Here is a 21,910-nt window from a genome sequence, read left to right as displayed (position 1 = left end):
AATCCTCCCCTGCTTCCACTAAGTCCACCGCATGACAGGGTGTCTCTGCTGTGGTGGCTGCAGAGTGCTCATCTTCTCGAGGGCCGCAGATTCGGCATACAGGACTGGGTCCTGGTGACCACGGATGCAAGCCTCCGAGGATGGGGGGCAGTCACTCAGGGAAGGAACTTCCAAGGACAGTCGTCAAGTCAGGAGACTTCACTACACATAAATATATTGGAACTAAGGGCCATTTACAACGCCCTGAGTCAAGCAGAGCCCCTGTTTCAAAACCAACCGGTGCTGATTCAGTCAGACAACATCACAGCGGTCGCTCATGTAAACCGCCAGGGCGGCACAAGAAGCAGGATGGCGATGGCAGAAGCCACAAGGATTCGTCGATGGGCGGAGAATCACGTCCTAGCACTGTCAGCAGTGTTCATTCCGGGAGTGGACAACTTTGAAGCAGACTTCCTCAGCAGGCACGACCTCCACCCGGGAGAGTGGGGACTTCATCCAGAAGTCTTCACACTGATTGTAAATAGTTGGGAACGGCCACAGGTGGACATGATGGCGTCCCGCCTCAACAAAAAGCTAAAAAGATATTGCGCCAGGTCAAGGGACCCTCAGGCGATAGCTGTGGACGCACTAGTGACACCGTGGGTGTACCAGTCGGTTTATGTGTTCCCTCCTCTTCCTCTCATACCCAAGGTACTGAGGATAATAAGAAAGAGAGGAGTAAGAACTATACTCATCGTTCCGGATTGGCCAAGAAGAACTTGGTACCCAGAACTACAAGAAATTATCTCAGAGGACCCATGGCCTCTGCCTCTCCGACAGGACCTGCTACAGCAGGGGCCCTGTCTGTTCCAAGACTTACCGCGGCTGCGTTTGACGGCATGGCGGTTGAACGCCGGATCCTAACGGAAAAGGGCATTCCAGATGAAGTGATTCCTACGCTGATAAAAGCTAGGAAGGATGTGACCGCAAAACATCACCGCATATGGCGGAAATATGTTGCTTGGTGTGAGGCCAGGAAGGCCCCAACAGAGGAATTCCAGCTGGGTCGATTTCTGCACTTCCTACAGTCAGGGGTGACTATGGGCCTAAAATTGGGCTCCATTAAGGTCCAGATTTCGGCCCTGTCTATTCTCTTTCAAAAAGAACTGGCTTCACTCCCTGAAGTTCAGACGTTTGTTAAGGGAGTGCTGCATATTCAGCCCCCTTTTTGTGCCTCCAGTGGCACCTTGGGATCTTAACGTTGTGTTGGATTTCCTGAAATCCCAATGGTTTGAGCCACTTAAGACCGTGGAGTTAAAGTATCTCACGTGGAAGGTGGTCATGCTGTTGGCCTTGGCTTCAGCTAGGCGTGTGTCAGAATTGACGGCTTTGTCATGTAAAAGCCCATATCTGATTTTCCATATGGACAGGGCAGAATTGAGGACTCGTCCCCAATTTCTCCCAAAGGTGGTATCGGCGTTTCATTTGAACCAACCTATTGTGGTGCCTGCGGCTACTCGGGACTTGGAGGATTCCAAGTTGCTGGACGTAGTCTGGGCCCTGAAAATTTATGTTTCCAGGACGGCTAGAGTCAGAAAAACTGACTCGCTCTTTATGCTGCATGCACACAACAAGCTGGGTGCTCCTGCTTCAAAGCAGACTATTGCTCGCTGGATCTGTAGCACGATTCAGCTGGCACATTCTGCGGCTGGACTGCCGCATCCTAAATCAGTAAAAGCCCATTCCACGAGGAAGGTGGGCTCTTCTTGGGCGGCTTTACAGCTTTGCCGAGCTGCTACTTGGTCGGGTTCAAACACATTTGCTAAATTCTACAAGTTTGATACCCTGGCTGAGGAGGACCTTGAGTTTGCTCGTTCGGTGCTGCAGAGTCATCCGCACTCTCCCGCACGTTTGGGAGCTTTGGTATAATCCCCATGGTCCTTACAGAGTTCCCAGCATCCACTAGGACGTCAGAGAAAATAAGAATTTACTCACCGGTAATTCTATTTCTCGTAGTCCGTAGTGGATGCTGGGCGCCCGTCCCAAGTGCGGACTCTCTGCAATACATGTATATAGTTATTGCTTAACTTAAGGGTTATTGTTATGAGCCATCTTTTAAATGAGGCTATCACAAGTTGTACGGTGTGATTGGTGTGGCTAGTATGAGTCTTACCCTGGATTCCAAATCCTTTCCTTGTTGTGTCAGCTCTTCCGGGCACAGTTTCCCTAACTGAGGTCTGGAGGAGGGGCATAGAGGGAGGAGCCAGTGCACACCGGATAGTACCTAATCTTTCTTTTAGAGTGCCTAGTCTCCTGCGGAGCCCGTCTATTCCCCATGGTCCTTACGGAGTTCCCAGCATCCACTACGGACTACGAGAAATAGAATTACCGGTGAGTAAATTCTTATTATTCTAATGAAGCTTCGGTGTATGTGATCACTCCTTCTGTCCCTAGCAGCAACTGAGTTCTGGGGGTGAATGGCCTCCACTCAGCTCTAGGGTGAAGCTGCTAGATTGACATTTAAGGAGACCATATTATAAATAGTGAGAATGAAGATATGCAAATTATATATGCAAGTAAATAATAATGAGGAAAAATCTAAGGGGCGATATGTGTTTTGTTCAGGGAAAACAGATTATGTAGCAAGTATTCCCTCAGTCTTCTTTTTCTTACTCAACTTTATGAAACACACATTACCTAAACAACTATCAGTGAGCATACTCTTGACTCCTTGGAGCTCATTTATCAAGAGTCTGGTTGGAAAACCCATCATTTCAGGTCCTGTTTCTTCATAACTACATCCCATTTATGGAACCTATGGGCAGGGCCGGCGACAGGGGGGGTCAAAACGGACACCTATACCGGACCCCAAGGATCAGATGGCCCCAAGTATATACCACTTAGTGCCCAGCAGGGATGTGAGCCGTCTTTTCCAAATAGGGTAGCGAGCTGTAGGTGCAGCCTCAGAGTGACAGGAGACTCTTACACACAGTGACTGTGCAGTGCGAGTGTGTGCCCACTTTTCCAGGTCCAGCTCTGGTGCAGGCACTTATTGGACATGGCAGCAGCACAGCTGACCAGGATTCCTGTGCCGACCTCTTCTGGTGGGGTGTGAGAGCCGCATGGTACCTGGTGATAGGTCTAGATACTGGGAAGTGCAGCGCAGGTGTGTCACTCCCCAGGGTAAGAGTGGATTGGTGAAGGGATACAGGGCTTGGGATGGGGTGGGCGTGCTAGGAATGCAGCATGGAGTCATTGGGGAAACGGACTGTGGTGTGTGTGAGGGATGAAGGAAAGCTTTAACCCTACCCAGTGCCTTTCGACAGTTACGCTTTCATTGTATCCTGAATTTTTTAAGATATTTTGCTTCTTAAGGTTATCAGTTGTGATCTATCTTGTTTTCTTTTTGTTAACTTATTTTTAATTTCTTACATTTTATTTTAGGTATAGCCTGTCATATATTCCCTTTGCAAGGTAAGTTCACAAATTTCTTATTTTGCTTCAGATATACTCAGGACCAATACTATATAAAAAGAAAGGTGTGCTCTGTCCATAGACCCATCGCCCTATTTATCTACTCAATCATCTGGTTAGGAAATGGCAAGCCATAATGTTGACATTAATGATTATTGTTTGATATAAGTTATGGCAACATTATTTATTAAGAATACGGGTTTATTATAGTATTCACCTTGTGTGTGTGTGTGTGTGTGTGTGTATATATCATTGTCAACATATTTCAGTGGCACCTGTTCACTTACTGCCTAAAATATCCCACACACTACATTTACTGCTGTGTTTGATAAGGATTATGATTATATTGAAAAATACATAAACTTATTTTGGGTCACGTGCATTTGCCCTATACAGCTGCAGATATTGCAGTGCATGGGGATAACCTATTATGGGTGGGTAATTTGAAATTGCTGTATTTATACAGGTTGAGTATCCCATATCCAAATATTCCAAAATACGTACTTTTTTGAGTGAGAGTGAGATAGTGAAACCTTTGTTTTCTGATGGCTCAATGTACACAAACTTTTTTTAATACACAGTTATTAAATAATATTGTATTAAATGACCTTCAGGCTGTGTGTATAAGGTATATATGAAACATAAATGAATTGTGTGTATGTACACAAACTTTGTTTAATACAAAATTATTAAAAAATATTGGCTAAATTGACCTTCAGGCTGTGTGTAGAAGGTGTATATGAAACATAAATGCATTCTGTGCTTAGACTTAGGTCCCATCGCCATGATATCTCATTATGGTATGCAATTATTCCAAAATACGGAAAAATCTGATATCCAAAATACCTCTGGTCCCAAGCATTTTGGATATGGGATACTCAACCTGTACATTCATTGTCTTAATATGAATCATTGCGCTGTTGTAATTTAAATTGATGGAATACATTGTTAGTAGTTCATGGTATACTCATGTTTGAAAAGACCTGAATTGATTTGCTTTTGATACTATCTTTCCTTTTTTCCTCCTAAAAGGGATGCCATCATAAAGTGCTTTTCCAGTTGTTTGAATTAAAGTGCAGGAAGAAGGTCTCTGCTGCAGAAATCAAGGAATAAATATTGTAATATGAACTAGGTTAATATTTTTTTTTTCCTTTACAAAAACAAAATGTATTTTTTGTATGTAACATAATATTGATTATTTACATTTTCATTTTTGCAAAAGCAATGTTTTTTATTTTTTAATCATTATTTTAATAATGCATATTTATACAGTAACAAAAATATTTGCACTTGTGAAATATGTTGACAATAACTGCTTATTCCAGGTTTCTTTTCTTCACTCCAAAACATTTTATTTTCTATCCTTCACTAGCTTTCTTTGTAAATATTTAAAGCTTTAATAAATCTACTTGATATAAATATTACTTAAGTATTCTGTGTCTGTTGTGAAAAACAAATGTACTTCATAACATAAATATAAAAAAGGAATTGTACTATATTGACTCAGTAGCCACTTTTATTAGTTCCACCTTTCTAGTACTGGGTAGGACCACTTTCGCCAAAACAACCTGAATTCTAAGTGGCATGGGTTCACCAAGATGCTGGAAACATTCCTTATGCTACAATTATCTGGCAGATCTCCCCGATATGTGGCCATCCATTCTGAAAATAACAATCGGTCAGTCATGCCGAATTGTCCAGCACGTTCCTCCTTTAAGATATTTAATAAGTGGCCGCATCGGACAGTGTATGCCCTGCCGCGGCCGACCGACGGACATTCTCCTGCTCCTTCACATAGGAAGGAACGGAGAAATGTCTCCTACATGGGGGCAGAGCGCCGATATCATATGACATACACTGTAAGAGATCTCACAGTGCATGTCCCGGATATCGACAGTGGCAGACAAAATGCCTGTCAGTCTGACAGGCATTTTATCTGCCTGTATGCCTGGCATTAGATATTGTGGCTCATGGTCGCATAAAAGAATCTCACAGTTGCTGCAGATTTGTCTGTTGCAAATTCATACTGTGAGTCTTCCTTTCCACCATATCCCAGAGGTGCTATGAGATCTGCTGACTCTGGAGACCCTTGGATTACCTTCAAATTTATTGTCTTGTTATTCACCACACTATGACACCACCAGTCTGAACTGTTGACTCACCTTAGAGTTAAAACATGGATTCTAGTTTACAAATATTTTGAGCCTGACATCTGCATATCGCTGCAGAAATTGAAAAATGTACTCTTCTGCTTATTAGTTATGTTTGGTCGGAACAACAACCATTTCTGCATTCATTTATGCATTGAGCTGCTGCCATATGGTTTGCTGATTAGATATGTGCATTAATAAACAGATGTACTCGATAAAATAGGCAATTAGTGAACATTGATATCCATAGACCTGCACACTTGTCCTCTACCTGTCTGTTACAATAGATTTTACCATTTTGCGCTAATGGTATGGAAGCAGCTCCTTTTAAAATTATAACAAGTTTATATATCAGGAAATGGAGCGCTATGTGAATCCATGTAGGGTTAAAATGTGAGAGGTTATGATAATGCTGATTATCTTACAGGAATGAAAGCTATACCTTAAACACACCTTAAATACTGTTTACCATGGAGCCGCTGCGGCCACTGTACTTAATACACACTCTACGTACTTTGTACGCTATTAGCATACAAAGTTCCGTGCTGTGTACGGACTTAGCGTACAAATGCCGCGCTGACGGTACAAAGTACACACAGCGCGTACACACCCAATGAACACACTTTAAACCTTATACAGCAATGTGATGCGTTACTAATACACTTTAAACTTTATGCAGCAATGCAGTGTGATGCTATTACACTTTAAACCTTATGCAGCAATGCAGTGTGATGCTATTACACTTTAAACCTTATGCAGTGAAAGAAAGACACGACACCAGTCTGTGGCTAAACCACTGGGTTCCTACACCACAGCGTATTATTGCTGAAAAAGGGTTACAATATAAACAATACAATACAACAGAATAATGGCTACAGTCAATGGTACATACTTGAGTGGATTCGCTTGCGCTACCCGGTCCGGTCCTCCGTCATCTGATAGATAACGTTGTGAGTATTGTGTCTGACCAGGCCTGCTGCAGGCTCTCTCTATACAATTCTTCCAAAAAGCAATACAATGGATACTGTAATCTCTTTGTCCATTGGACACAGGGATGGTCATTTACAGTACAGGAGAGGTCATAGGTCGGTTTGAATAGGTAGGCGATGTCTTTCCAACTGTTCTTGTGGGTGGTCTCCTCTGGATTCCCGCCGCATACATAATGTACAGTAAATACAGTTTATATCTATATTCTGCTCCTGCACATAACTATCCGCAGGAACATGCGATCTTCCTCAAACCAACACCGGAATGTTACCCTTAAAATACCCTTCAGCTGGATACCAAACACCACCTTATAACCTTGTTCTGTCCCCTCCTATTCTGTAAAGGGGAATCCCTTTGTTCTGAAACCATTTAAACTGCTGTTACTTTCTTATGTGGTGCAGGGAGGCTATGTGTACATTTTGCACTATTTGGATTTAAATATGTAATGTGTTTTGATAGCTTTCCATGCGTTCACAAACTACCGTAAATACCCATACCACACGCTAATGCGCAGGACCGCGGGAGCGACCATACGCATATTACGAATATGTGCACGCATGACAGAACAAGTACATGCGCGGAGGCCATCTGTGTTTAGTTTGTACGTGATGTGTGTACTGCAATATTTTTCCACCCTTTGGCAGTCACCAATAACTGCCACTATCTAATCAATAAACAGAAAAATATCAATACAATATCTACAGAAGTTTGGATGGTCGGGGGAGAGTTGTAGGTGGGAAATGTATGACCTAGTGGGATAGTAGAAAGCATGTATGTTTGAATCCATGTCTGAGGGGCATGTATCATCATGCCGTATATGTTCTAAATAAACTTTGAGGTATTGTGAAGTATACATTAAATCCTTCTTATCCCGTATTAAGGGTCTGTAAGTGGGCCAACAAACACTACCGAGCTCTTTTCGGCTTCTTGTTCCAACAAATGGGGTGCACATTTAGTTGATGATACATGCAGGGGGAAACATATGTGTTTGCTAGTATATGTGGATATCACCTGTCGACTATGTGTGCCATTAACTGAAGGTTGCAGAGATGAAGATAAGACATATAAATTAAATACATTCACATAAACATTTTGGGTAGGGCTGATGTCTTTTTCTGGATGGATGTATCTGGGCAGAGGGGGATACAAAAGAAAAACGGGTGAACGACACAGGCCATGAAATTCATTTGCAATCCTTATCATATGGATGGGTCGTAAACTAAATCTGCTGCTGTAACAGTGCCCTTGCTCCTTAGACTCATCAATTTTGTGCCGAGCTTGCGCCGCGTCAGATTTCGAACACACCTAAGTATCAAACCAATAATTATGACGCCTCCCACGATACAAAGGAGAAACTTCCCTACACTCATGATGAAATTTTGAGCCCACTCTCCTAAACCTGAGAACCAATTGCGTGGAATCAGTTCCTGCTTGTAAGCTTGTAACTCCCTTCCCGTATATCTGAAGGTGTCATCATACATCTCCGTGATATTATCTATCAAGTTCGCTAGCGCATGGATATACCTATAATTTATAATTCCTCTGGCAGTACGGGTGATGTCTAATGCGAGAAGGAATTGAATCTCGGTGGATTCGTGGATCAAATCAGAGGCTGCGTGCTCTGTCCTATCTACGGGGTGTCTCTTGATGATGTGTTCATAGTGGGTATGAGTATAAGGAGCCTGAGCACTGTGGTGAACGTCTTTCATCTTATCATGGGTTATGGTCATGACATCTGGCAGTACTCTCCCAATATAACACAATCCCTCTGAGCTCGGGGCAAGCCACTTGTACGCCTTCCTCCCACATATGAAATAGGCATCATCTGGGAGAACATAGGGGACAAAATATGACATCACCATATTACAAACTTTCCAAGTAAAGAAACCTATCCCTAGTTCTCCCATCTGCTCAGTACAAGTATCTGGCTGGATGATATGGGCACAATACCCTGGCGATACTTTTCCAACCCACATGGTCTTGCTTCCATGAGTATACCTATACCGAAAATACCTCCCACTGTTGGCTATTTTGCGTACAGGTACAGAGTCTATGGGTATCCTATCAGCTCTGTGTGAAAAGGTAATTGTCTGGTTATTCCACGTCACTTCCCAATTTCCCGGTTTTCGGTAATTGGAAATATTGAAACACAATAAGGACCTGTCTACATGATACTGGTGGAGCTTCAAACTAGGGGGCCTAGAAATATTGAATTTTTTTGTCCACCGGTCTGCTACCCCATAATTCGAGTACCTCATCTATTGCTAAAGGGTATGGTACTAATCCTGACTTGCTTTGACCTTGAGGTACCTGTGAGCACACCCAACATTCTGTCTGGTTTAAGACGTTACCCACTAGTGAGTGGTAATCACTCAACGGATGACGGTCCATGTCGATAATAAGGTTGGACTGACATCTCTGGATGCACCCATCCTCAACTATATTTTCACAGTTCCTACAAATACAATATTCATCAGACAATAACCCCTCACAGTGTCTCCGAGCTCCCTGACTACCAGAGCGCTTACTGATGCTAGCTTTTACTTGAGCGATGTGCTGCTCCTGAGATTCTACAAATTCATACTCGTCATCAGAACCCATTCCAGATCCCTGCTCGACCTCTCTGGGACCCTCACCAAAACAAACTGTCTTGATCAAAACCAGAATTACTAATAGAACCCTAAACGTAGTCTCTTGTGATCGATCCATTTCGTTTAGGGAAAGGAGGAAAATAAGAAGGGGAAAAGACAGGAAAATGCAGGGGGAGGTGAAAAAAAACAAAGAATGATACTACAACCGTTCTAGATCTGTGCTCGGATGCCCTTCAACAGTCCTGCCTCTCAACCTACCTGGAACAGACACTCCAGTGATACGAGGTTCTCTACACTCTGCTCTTTGTCATGAGTTCTCTCCGGGCAAGCGGCCTTTCTGTAGGGAACATAAATCTTGCATTTCAATGTGTTTAACTGTTGTGTATTATCAGTTGTGTGAAGTAACCCATCTGTGGAAAGTGAAAAGAGAAAGGAAATAATAAAAAGAAAATTTCACGCCATCATGCAGATCGGTGTCTATATACAGTCTCCCTTCACCCGTATTCCCTTTCTCCACCCTTTGTGCATGACCAGGCACACTGATACTGGTGTCCCTATGCTGGTGAGATATACTGGATTTGGGCAGAACTGTGAAAGACCAAGTAGGCCTGTGGCGTCTGAACTGTAACCCTGTCGGTGAACATAAGAGATGAAGAGGAAGCTTTGAAGACAAATTACATAGAGTTTAGTAACAGATAAGTTTGTAGAGGCAAAGAAGATTTTACAAAATCTGACATCTGGATTGGGCACTACGGGGGAAGTGATTCTCTACTTGGTCTGCTCCCCTTAAAGAAATTCTGTGTGTGTTATCTCTCTACTGGGACTATCCCAGCCATCAATCCAGTGTCCTGTCCATTCTAAGTTCATAGGGAACCCGGTATCTTTGAGATACTTTACCTGTGATGGACATGCGTCTAGAACAGTGAAATGCAACATTAGTCTTCGTCGGTATCCAACATAATTCGTACTTCCTGGGCGGGAGCACGCTATATGTATACCATCTCTAACAAAACTTCTGCTAGAGAATGAAGCAGAAGTTTAGAGACCTCCTCCTAACCCCAGTAAGTTCTGTCAAAAGGGTAAAGTTGCATTTATTCCATTCTTCCCATTAACTGAATCTGTGTTTTCTATATGGCTCGTGCCTCCTTACTATATGTCCCTTGATCCCGTCTATGTGTTTAATAACGTGGCTTGTTTTCTCTGTCTAGGGGTCTATATTGGCTATGTGCTCTACTACTCTTGCAATCTCTAGAAAAATGTCCTTTATTTTTTAACAAATGGAACAATTTCTCGGTCTTTTCTTACCACCAGGGTTTTGGGGTTTAGGCTAATGAGACTCTGGTGTAAGAGCCTGTATACTTTCTATCCTCAGCCTCTTCTCCTACAGTTCTCTACGCCTAGCAATATTCTTATGGTGTTCAATTGCGCACTGTCTACGACAAGCTACTGTGGTCCCTCTCCAATCAGGCAAAAAATGTTTGTACCCTGTCCCTTACTGTCTGAGTCCGTCCATTAATACAGAAACAGCTACCTCCCTGTAATTTGCATCTTTCCCTGTATCTGATACCCCCATGTACCTATCTATTATTTGCAGGTCCTGATGGAAGTATTTCATTTTCCCTCTGTTTTATGGAGAAAATTTTTCTCCATTTAACAGTTGTGGGGAAATACAACTCTAGTTGTATGTTAATTTGCTCTAAATTCTCCTGATTGTTTTGTCAGTCATAAGACTATCCAACTCTAATCTACAATCAGTGATACATTTTTGGGTGTCAATATTAGGAGGTAGGCACGCTTTCAAAAATATCCGCCAGTGTTTGTTTGTCGGTTCATACGCATTACCCAGATCTCTGAAAAATTTCTGACATCTGGCTACATGCTTCCGAGGGTCGGGGAATTCTGAAATGATTGATCGCAGCTCATCTCTGGGCCACGGGCTATACATTGCAATATTCCTGGTGAGGATTATTCCCTGACTATCGGTTCCCCCATTGGGGGTTACTATTTCCAAGACAGGGTGTAATCCTACCATTCCTTTCCTAATCTGTTTACTGTGAGGTGTTGTTGTCTCTGTGCAATGAACTGTCTCATACTTACCGGTAGCTGTGACCTCACCAGTTCTTTCATTGGGGAATATTGTTACTGCTCTACCTGGTTGGACAGGCCCCACCTGAGTTTCCTGCAGCAAGGTGACTGCTTGGAGGAGAGCTGTGATTTGGCTGGATATATTTGTTATTAAAAAAAGATATTGATTCAATATATATATTACAAAGTACATTATACCTATACTTACAACTCATACAGTAAGCAGTTAAAACATACAGTTACATACAATTACAGTTACAGGCCAGTGATACAATTACCATTCCCTCCAATGCATCTTATGTCTCTCTCTCTCTGTAAATAAATACAGGAACTGGTCTGCCAGCAAGTCCATCATCCTCTTGTGACCTATAACCTTGAAAAGACTTCAAAAACAGGACACATCTTGCAAAAAAAAAAGAATTAGGGTTAATACATTGTTTTTACATACTAGTATATTTTGCGGATATACCATTGACTGTAGCCATCTTCTCCCCCGCAATATACGGTAGTGGTGGTGGTGCGGTCGCCATTATTTTCCAGCTAGGTTTGGAACCTGCTGCGCGAGCTAATTCTCTTTGTATATCCCCCTCCTGTTGCCATAAATTTAAACAATCTGTATGTCTAATCCTTTGTTTTCTGGTTTTAAGAAGACATATTTTACTGCCTACATTCTGCAGTGCCTCTGGTTTAAAGCCGCCCACCCTAGGGAATGGTACCCCATCCTTGTTAGTCATACATACCCACTCATTGCATAAAATTTCTGTGTGTGAACCATATTTTTCACACATGATAAACCTTGCTGAGCCTTTTGGCCACAATTCTGCCTGAATCCTGTCTAAACGTCTCTTACTTGAGCAACTGGCTCCCATATTTGTGGGTCTCTTCTAATAACTTAAAAAAATTCCCACAAACGCCAAAATACTCAATATAAGTAGACGGTGGAAGTATACCCGAGCGCCTTCCACTCGCTCTCGCCCACGCTGGCCAGTACAATGATACACTGTTGGTAGCGGATCGCAATGTACCCAACTTAGGGCTCCTATCAGACCTTACACCGTCATTTATTTCGGTGGAGGTTCTGTTTGGAATATTTTCCTGAGAGAGGCAGCGAAAAATTCCTTTTCGGTATCTTTTAACTGGAATTGTTTGTAGGGCGAAAAACAGAGAAATTAGTTAACTATCCTTCACCCTTTCCAGTGAAGCCCACCAGGGAGATTTCCTGACGTTGTTAAAGAAAAACCCCTTTTTGTCTATTCAATCACGTCTGCGTATGCTCTTCCACAACGCATATGACACAATGGTATCACGTTGTGCTGTGCAGAACACACGGACATGCGATGCAATAGCACAGCCTATAGATACTAGTTATCTATATGCCCTACAATTGCTGTAGACCACTCCAGACCACTTTAGACCACTTCAGTTGTATGGGATACCACTTCAGACCACTTCAGTTGCTAATAACGCAGGATAGCGAACCCTACGCCACCGGGCCTCTACTAACCCAGTGTTACCACTTCAGACCTCTTCAGTTCTTGGGTTCAGTATCCACTCACTCAAATACACTTTATTTTTCTGTACAGAAAATTTGGATTTATTCAAGTTGGCAGTTTTACCCCCAGAGGCAATTCATTTTTTTTTATTTATACTAAATTTTGTTTTTATATTACATTTCTTTAGAAACCGGGTAGTTTGGTGCTATTGTAGCGTGGCTACTGTCCCGCCTTTTAACTAAACGAACTATTGTGTAATTTGTACTTAGCGACCGTACTTCTTACGCAATATGTGTAAACACGCTACTGTGCGTGTCTCTTACGCTGCGTGTGCAGTTCCGTACTTTGTCCATGACATGTGTACAAAACCGTACGTCCGCAATAGCACAAATCATACAATTCTATAAATGTGAGCAATACCAACTATAATTGCTCACTTAACACAACACACATTCTTTCTGTATAAACCCTATTACTGCGTTTTGTGTCTTTTACATTTACTTCCTTAAACATTTATTATTATTATTTTTTGTTTTAACTATATAGCAACAAATGTATTCGGTTTCATACCGATCTATATGAATCTAGCAATGATCAATAATTTAAATGATATGATTCAGATTGGATAGCCATCTTGCAGAACATACATTGATATAAACACACACATAATTATAATATTATATATATGTACCATTCACTGGTCTCCTATGGGACTCATTCACCCATTCAGTGCTTCTAATTTGCATATCAATGCTATGTGCTTTTGTCTGCCTGTAAAGGTTGTTTTTCACTGCTCGGAAAAAGCAGTTACACAGGTTAATTTGCATTTCAATGGCTATCTTATAGCAAGCAGAGTTAACTAAATCCTAGAGGTAAAAGAAAAAAAAACTTTGTTTATATCTGTGTGTAATTCTTAAATTAAGTATTCATCTCACTATTAACTTTCACTAGGCCCTATTGAAACTATTTGTATTTGACTATGGCATGGGTTAAATAAATGCATTGGTAACTCATAAATCGTGTTTCATGTGACCAAGGAAAGCTGATTATTCTGAGCAGACTGAAAATCAGCCATTTAGAAAAATGACCTTCCCAAAATGGCCGCTGCTCCTCCCCCTTCCACATCCATGAGGGTTACACAAAATGGTGGACAGGCCATGTGGTTAGTCCAAAATGGAGGACAGACCATGCGGCTTCCTTTGTCACAAAGAAATCACACATCATACAAGCACCAGAAGTTATTTTAGGCCTGAGTTAAAAATAAAAACTATATCAAGGCTATGCAGCAACTTTTAAATGTACTTTTAAACCTACTTAACAGATAAACAATACAATCTGAATCAAACACAATATGACTTATTGGAGCCTTGTTTTGCAACAATAAAAATACATTTTAGCATCTTAAATATTATGAGAAACGCATTGTCCCTTGAATTTCATATCAGCGGCATACTGATACCACAACAATACATTAACTTCGATGTCATTTTCATCAGCTTCTCAATGCGTCCATTGGAGCCGGTCAATTACAGCCGCGTTTGTAATGTACAGTGCATCATTAAGAACGTGATATCCCGGACGAGCACCCGGGATATCACGTACAAACGAGCTACCCGTTGGTAGCATATTCTCAATCCTCACCAGTATGCGGAGCTTGACTTGCGGGATGGTCCTAAGTACGCCTGTTAAAATCCACCAAATAGCAAACTCTGGGCATCCAGTATGGTCCGGGCATTGGTTCAGCAACAAAGCAACGGTGATCAGGGTGGCACCTGACGCGTTTCGCTGCAGGTCCTGCAGCTTTTTCAAAGAATATGCTACCAACTCCCAATTGAAGGATCATCTATGGGATATTTCTCCCTCCAGCGGCCTAAGAAGCGGTAATAACCCTTTTCGGGACTGTGCAATCAGCTCCTAAGCCTGTATATTCTGCCTAAACTGGTGTCCAGTTATTTAAAAGGAACGGACATTTCTGGTTCACTTATTCTGCCGGTGGTCACATTGACTTTTAATTGGTTATTAATCAGAGTTATTAATACATTTTTTAATCTGTTTTCATTCAATCCATCTCATTTTTTAATTTTTAGTATTAATTGAATTCAGCGCTGCTATTATTGGTTTTCTTTTGATGTCTAATTCAAGAAGGAATTGAATCCCGGTGGATTCGTGGATCAAATCAGAGGCTGCGTGCTCTGTCCTATCTATGAGGTGTCTCTTGATAATGTGTTCATAGTGAGTATGAGTATAAGTATAAGGAGCCTGAGCACTGTGGTGAACGTCTTTCATCTTATCATGGGTTATGGTCATGACCTCTGGTAGTACTCTCCCAATATAACAATCCCTTTGAGCTTGGGGCAAGCCACTTGTACGCCTTCCTCCCACATATGAAATAGGCATCATCTGGGAGAACATAGGGGACAAAATATGACATCACCATATTACAAACTTTCCAAGTAAAGAAACCTATCCCTAGTTCTCCCATCTGCTCAGTACAAGTATCGGGCTGGATGATATGGGCACAATACCCTGGCGATACTTTTCCAACCCACATGGTCTTGCTTCCACGAGTATACCTATACTGAAAATACCTCCCACTGTTGGCTATTTGGCGTACACGTTCAGAGTCTATGGGTATCCTATCAGCTCTGTGTGAAAAGGTCATTGTCTGGTTATTCCACGTCACTTCCCAATTTCCCGGTTTTCGGTAATTGGAAATATTAAAACATAATAAGGATCTGTCTACATGATACTGGTGGAGCTTCAAACTAGGGGGCCTAGAAATATTGAATTTCTTGTCCACCGGTCTCCCACCCTGTAATTCGAGTACATCTATTGCTAAAGGGTATGGTACTAATCCTGACATGCTCTGACCTTGAGGTACCTGTGAGCACACCCAACATTCTGTCTGGTTTAAGACCTTACCCACTAGTGAGTGGTTATCACTCAACGGATGATGGTCCATGTCGATATTAAGGTTGGACTGACATCTCTGGATGCACTCATCCTCAACTATATTCTCACAATTCCTACAAATACAATATTCATCAGACAATAACCCCTCACAGTGCCTCCGAGCTCCCTGACTACCAGAGCGCTTACTGATGCCAGCCTTTACCAAAATGATGTGCTGATCCTGAGATCCTACAAATTCATACTTGCCATCAGAACCCATTCCAGATCCCTGCTCGACCTCTCTGGGACCCTCATCAAAACACACTGTCCTTATCAAAACCAGAATTACTAATAGAACCCGAAACGCAGTCTCTTGTGATCGATCCATTTCGTTAGGGGAAAGGAGGAAAATAAGAAGGAGAAAAGAAAGGAAAAATGCAGGGGGAGGTGAAAAAAGAAAGTGGTACGACAACCGTTCCAGCTCTTCTTACTCTCTGTGCTCAGATGCCCTTCAACAGTCCTGCCTCTCAACTTTCCTGGAACAGACACTCCAGTGAGACGACATTCTCTACACTCTGCTCTTTGTCACGAGTTCTCTCCGGGTCAGCGACCTTCTTGCAGTGGGACGAGTGGATCCAAGTCTCTCTTTCGGCGACCTTGAATGCTGTTGTGCTGGTTAACAAGACTTGATATGGTCCTTCCCACCTGTCTATGAGGCAACCTGAGCGTAAGAAATTTTGAATCATCACATAATCCCCAGGTTCAATGTCATGACAATTACTGTTCGGTAGGTCCGGAATCACCAGCTTTAAATTTCTTTGTTGATTTCTCAGCTGCTGGCTCATCCCAACCAAATATTTCAGTCACTTCATTATTACATTTCAAATCATCCTGGGGGTCTATCATTACTTGAGGTTGTCGACCAAAAAGAATTTCAAAGGGTGATAGGTTAAGGGGATACCTGGGAGAGGTTCTGATGCTGTACAACACTAGTGGCAAAGCTTCTGGCCACGACAATCCAGTTTCAACCATTAATTTGCTCAGCTTGTTCTTAATAGTGCTATTCACTCTCTCCACCTTTGCACTCGCCAGTGGACGGTACGGAGTATGCAGCTTGCTATTAATTCCCATCAGCTTGCACATGACCTGAAAGACTTCACCTGTAAAATGGGTACCCCTTTCACTTTCAATTATTCTAGAGATACCATATCTACACACAAATTCCTGCACAATTTTCTTTGCAGTGATTGTAGCAGTATTTGTGGCAGCAGGGAACGCTTCTACCCAGTTAGAAAATACGTCAATACAAACTAACACATATTTTAAATTCCTACAGGGTGGTAACTGTATGAAATCGATTTGTATTACCTGAAAAGGTCCGTCTGTCGGAGGGATATGGGATGGCTCTGTTGGTATTGACTTTCCAATATTCTTCCTCAAGCAGGTAAAACATGTCATTGCTCTCTTACCTGCATGAGAAGAGAATCCTGGCGCACACCAGTGTGCTCTCACCAGCTTACTCATACCCTCTTTACCCAGATGAGTCAGACCATGTGCCGCCTCAGCTAAGCTTGGAAGATATGCTTTGGGGGCCACTGGCTTACCTTGTCCACCTGTCCACAGTCCCGAGGATTCCTGGCCATACCCCTTTTGACCTCCAGACTGCCTTTTCCTGTAATGAACACAAATCTTGCATTTCAATTAATTGTTGTGTGCTATCAGTTGTGTGAAGTAAACCGTCTGTGGAAAGTGAAAAGAGAGGGGAAATAATAAAAAGAAAATTTGTCAGATTTGCGTTCACCATCAGGCTGTCACACCATCATGCATATCGGTGTCTATGCACAGTCTACCTTCACCAGTATTCCCATTCTCCACCCTTTGTGCATGACCAGGCACACTGCGTTAATACTGGTGTCCCTATGCTGGTGAAATATACTGGTTTTGGGCAGAGCTCTGAAAGACCGAGTAGGCATGTGGCGTTTGAACTGTAATCCTGTCGGTGAACGCAAGAGATGAAGAGGAAACTTTGAAGACAAATCACATAGAGTTTAGTAACAGATAAGTTTGTAGAGGCAAAGAATATTTTACAAAATTTGACATCTGGATTGGGCACTACGGGGGAATGATTCTCTACTCGGTCTGCTCCCCTAAAATAAATTCTATGTGTGTTATATCTCTACTGGGACTATCCCAGCCATCAATCCAGTGTCCTGTCCATTCTAAGTTCATAGGGAACCCGGTATCTTTGAGATAATTTCCTCTACCTGTGATGGACATGCATCTAGAACAGTGAAATGCAACATTAGTCTTCGTGGGTATCCAACATACTTTGTGCTTCCTGGGTGGGAGCACTCAATATGTATACCATCTTTAACAAAACTCCTGTTAGGTTAATTAGAGGTCACTTCTGCTAGAGAAAGAAGCAAAAGTTTAGAGACCTCCTCCTAACCCCAGTAAGTTCTGTTAAAAGGGTAAAGTTGCATTTATTCTGTTCTTCCCATTAACCGAATCTGTGTTTTCTATATGGCTCGTGATTCCTTACTATATGTCCCTTGATCCCGTCTATGTGTTTAATAACGTGGCTTGTTTTCTCTGTCTAGGGGTCTTTATCGACTATGTGTCCTACTACTCCTACAATCTCTGGCAAAATGCCCTTCCTTCCTACAAGTGTAACATATCCTAGGTCTTTTCTTACTATCCGGGTTTTGGGGTTAGATTGATGAGACTTTGGTGTTATAGCCTGTATTCTTTCAATCCTCAGCCTCTCCTCCTGCAGTTCTCTACGCCTGGCAATATTCTTATGGTGTTCAATTGCGCACTCTCTAAGACAAGCTACTGTGGCCCCTTTCCAATCAGGCAAAAATGTTTGTACCCTGTCCCTTACTGTCTTATTGAGTCCGTCCATTAGCACAGAGACAGCCACTTCCCTATAATTTGCATCGTTCCCTGTATCTGATACCCCAAGGTATCTATCCATTATTTGCAGGGCCCAATGGAAACATTCAGATGTCATTTCATTTTCCCTCTGTTTTATGGAGAAAAATTTTTCTCCACTTAACATTAATGGGGAAACACAACTCTAGTTGTCTATTAATTCGTTCTAAGTTCTCCTGATTGTGTTTGTCAGTCATAAGACTATCCGACTCTAACCTACAATCGGTGATACATTTTTGGGTGTCAATATTAGGGGGTAGGCACGCTTTAAAAAATATCCGCCAGTGTTTGTTTGTCGGTTCATACGCATTACCCAGATCTCTGATAAATTTCTGACATCTGGCTAAATGCTTCCGAGGGTCGGGGAATTCTGAAATGATTGATTGCAGCTCATCTCTGGGCGACGGGCAATACATTGCATTATTCCTGATGATGACTACTCCCTGACTATCGGTTCCCCCATTGGGAGTTACTATCTCCAAGACAGGGTGTAATTCTACCGTTCCGATCCTAATCTGTTTACTGTGAGGTGTTGTTGTCTCTGTGCAATGAACTGTCTCACACTTACCGGTAGCTGTGACCTCACCAGTTCTTTCATTGGGGAATATTGTTACTGCTCTACCTGGTTGGACAGGCCCCACCTGAGTTCCCTGCAAGGTGACTGCTTGGAGGAGAGCTGCGATTTGGCTGGATCCTTTATCTTCTAGTGACCTATAACCTTGAAAAGACTTACAAACAGGATACATCTTGCAAAAATTAGGGTTAATACATTGTTTTTGCATACTACTATCATTTACAGATATACCATTGATTGTAGCCATCTCTTCCCCTTCGACCTGTGTCGACAATGGTGTGTTTGTGTTCTCATTCCCGCTAGGTTTTGAACCTGTTTTGCGAATTTGTTCTCTTTGCATATCCCCCTCTTGCTGCCATAATTTTAAACAATTATTATGTCTAATCCTTTGTTTTCTGGATTTAAGAAGACATATTTTACTGCTTACATTCTGCAGTACCTCTGGTTCAAAGCTGCCCACCCTAGGGAATGGTTCCCTATCATTGTTAGTCATACATACCCACTCATTGCATAAAACTTCTGTGTGTGAACCATATTTTTCACACATGATAAACCTTGCTGAGCCTTTTGGCCACAATTCTGCCTGAACCCTGTCTAAACGTCTCTTACTTGAGCAACTGGCTCCCATATTTGTGGGTCTTTTCTAATAACTTTAAAAAATTCCCACAAACACCAAAAATACTCAATATAAGTAGACGGTGGAAGTATCCCTGAGCGCCTTCCACTCGCCTTCGCCCACGCTGGCCAGTACAACGATACACTGTTGGTAGCAGATCGCAATGTACCCAATTTAGGGCTCCTATAAGACCTTACAACACCGTAATTTCTTTTGGTGGAAGTTCTGTTTGGAATATTTTCCAGAGAGAGGCATCGAAAAATTCCTTTTTAGGTATCTTTCAACTGGAATTGTTTGTAGGGTGAAAAACAGAGAAATTAGATTATTATCTATCACCATTTCCAGTGAAGCCCACCAGGGAGATTTCCCGACGTTATCAAAGAAAAACCCCTTTGTCTATACAATCACATCTGCGTATGCTCTTCCACAGCGCATATGACACAATGGTATCACGTTGTGCTGTGCAGAACAAACCGACATGCGATGCAATAGCACAGCCTATAGATACTAGTTATCTATATGCCCTACAATTGCTGTAGACCACTTTAGTCTAGACCACTCCAGACCACTTTAGACCACTTCAGTTGTATGGGATCACTTCAGACCACTTCAGACCACTTCAGTTCCTAATAACACAGGGTAGCGAACCCTACGCCACCGTGCCTTTACTAACCCAGTGTTACCACTTCAGATCACTTCAGTTCTTGGGTTCAGTATCCACTCACTCCTGTGTTCGCTCACTCAAATACACTTTGTTTTTCTGTACAGAAAATTTGGATTCATTCAAGAGGCAATTTAAAAAATGTATACAAAATTTTGTTTTTATACTACATTTTTTTTTGTTATTTTTTTTTTTAAACCGGGTAGTTTTGTGCTATTGTAGCGTGGCTACTGTCCCACCTTTAAACTAAATGAACTATTGTGTAATTTGTACTTAGAGCCCGTATTCTTACGCAATTTGCGTAAACACGCGCAAATAGCACAAATCTTACAATTCTATAAATGTGAGCAATAAAACTACTATTGCCCACTAAACACAATCCACACTTGTTCCATTTTAAACCTCTTACTACTGGGCCAGAACTGCGTTTTGTGATTTTACTCTTACTTCCTTAAATATTTATTTTATTTTTAACTATATAGCAACAAATATCTCCGGTTTCACACAGGTCTAAATTAATCTAGCAATCTGAATGTTATGGCAACAATGTGAGAGAGTATGCAAAGTATGTGTGCCGTGTACGCTTTTGGCGCCAAGACAGATTTTAAATAGCTTTTTTCCTGTTTACCTTACGAGTTCTACCAGCATCTCTACAAACCATACAGAGCAGACGCCATCTAATCATCAATCAAGTAGGGTTTTCAGTGCATCCATCGACCAGGAAAAGGATACATAAGATACTTTCTGCCCACCCTTTGCTGATAGATTAAGTCTGCTGTGACCTGTTTGGTAGTAAGTATGTGGAAAACCGGAGGAGCCCCCAATAATTTATAATGCTGATTTATCTTCAGAAATGAAAGCTATACCTTAAACACACCTTAAATACACTTTACCATGGAGCCGCTGCGGCCGCTATACTTAATACACGCTCTACATACTTTGTACGCTATTAGCGTATAAGGGCCCTCATTCCGAGTTGTTCGCTCGGTATTTTTCATCGCATCGCAGTGAAAATCCGCTTAGTACGCATGCGCAATGTTCGCACTGCGACTGCGCCAAGTAACTTTACTATGAAGAAAGTATTTTTACTCACGGCTTTTTCTTCGCTCCGGCGAACGTAATGTGATTGACAGGAAATGGGTGTTACTGGGCGGAAACACGGCGTTTCAGGGGCGTGTGGCTGAAAACGCTACCGTTTCCGGAAAAAACGCAGGAGTGGCCGGGGAAACGGTGGGAGTGCCTGGGCGAACGCTGGGTGTGTTTGTGACGTCAACCAGGAACGACAAGCACTGAAATGATCGCACAGGCAGAGTAAGTCTGGAGCTACTCTGAAACTGCTAAGTAGTTAGTAATCGCATTATTGCGAATACATCGGTCGCAATTTTATGAAGCTAAGATTCACTCCCAGTAGGCGGCGGCTTAGCGTGTGTAACTCTGCTAAAATCGCCTTGCGACCGATCAACTCGGAATGAGG

General features: G+C 42.2%; 1 protein-coding gene across 1 annotated transcript in view; it reads left to right on the top strand.

The window, feature by feature from the left end:
* The window catches only part of SFT2D1 (SFT2 domain containing 1), a 205,686-nt gene extending 200,809 nt beyond the window's left edge, over window positions 1–4,877 (top strand). Inside the window, exons 8-9 of the mRNA XM_063917549.1 lie at window positions 3,424–3,453; window positions 4,486–4,877. Of these exons, the coding sequence (XP_063773619.1) occupies window positions 3,424–3,453; window positions 4,486–4,525 (70 nt within the window). The 3' untranslated portion in view covers window positions 4,526–4,877. The remainder of the gene's footprint in view (window positions 1–3,423; window positions 3,454–4,485) is intronic.
* The last annotated feature ends 17,033 nt before the right edge of the window (window positions 4,878–21,910 follow it).

This window comes from Pseudophryne corroboree, chromosome 4 (genome assembly GCF_028390025.1).
Source record: "Pseudophryne corroboree isolate aPseCor3 chromosome 4, aPseCor3.hap2, whole genome shotgun sequence".
Lineage (NCBI taxonomy): Eukaryota > Metazoa > Chordata > Amphibia > Anura > Myobatrachidae > Pseudophryne > Pseudophryne corroboree.
The sequence above is the reverse complement of the archived record's forward strand: the minus strand, read 5'-3'. Positions and strand labels throughout refer to the sequence as shown.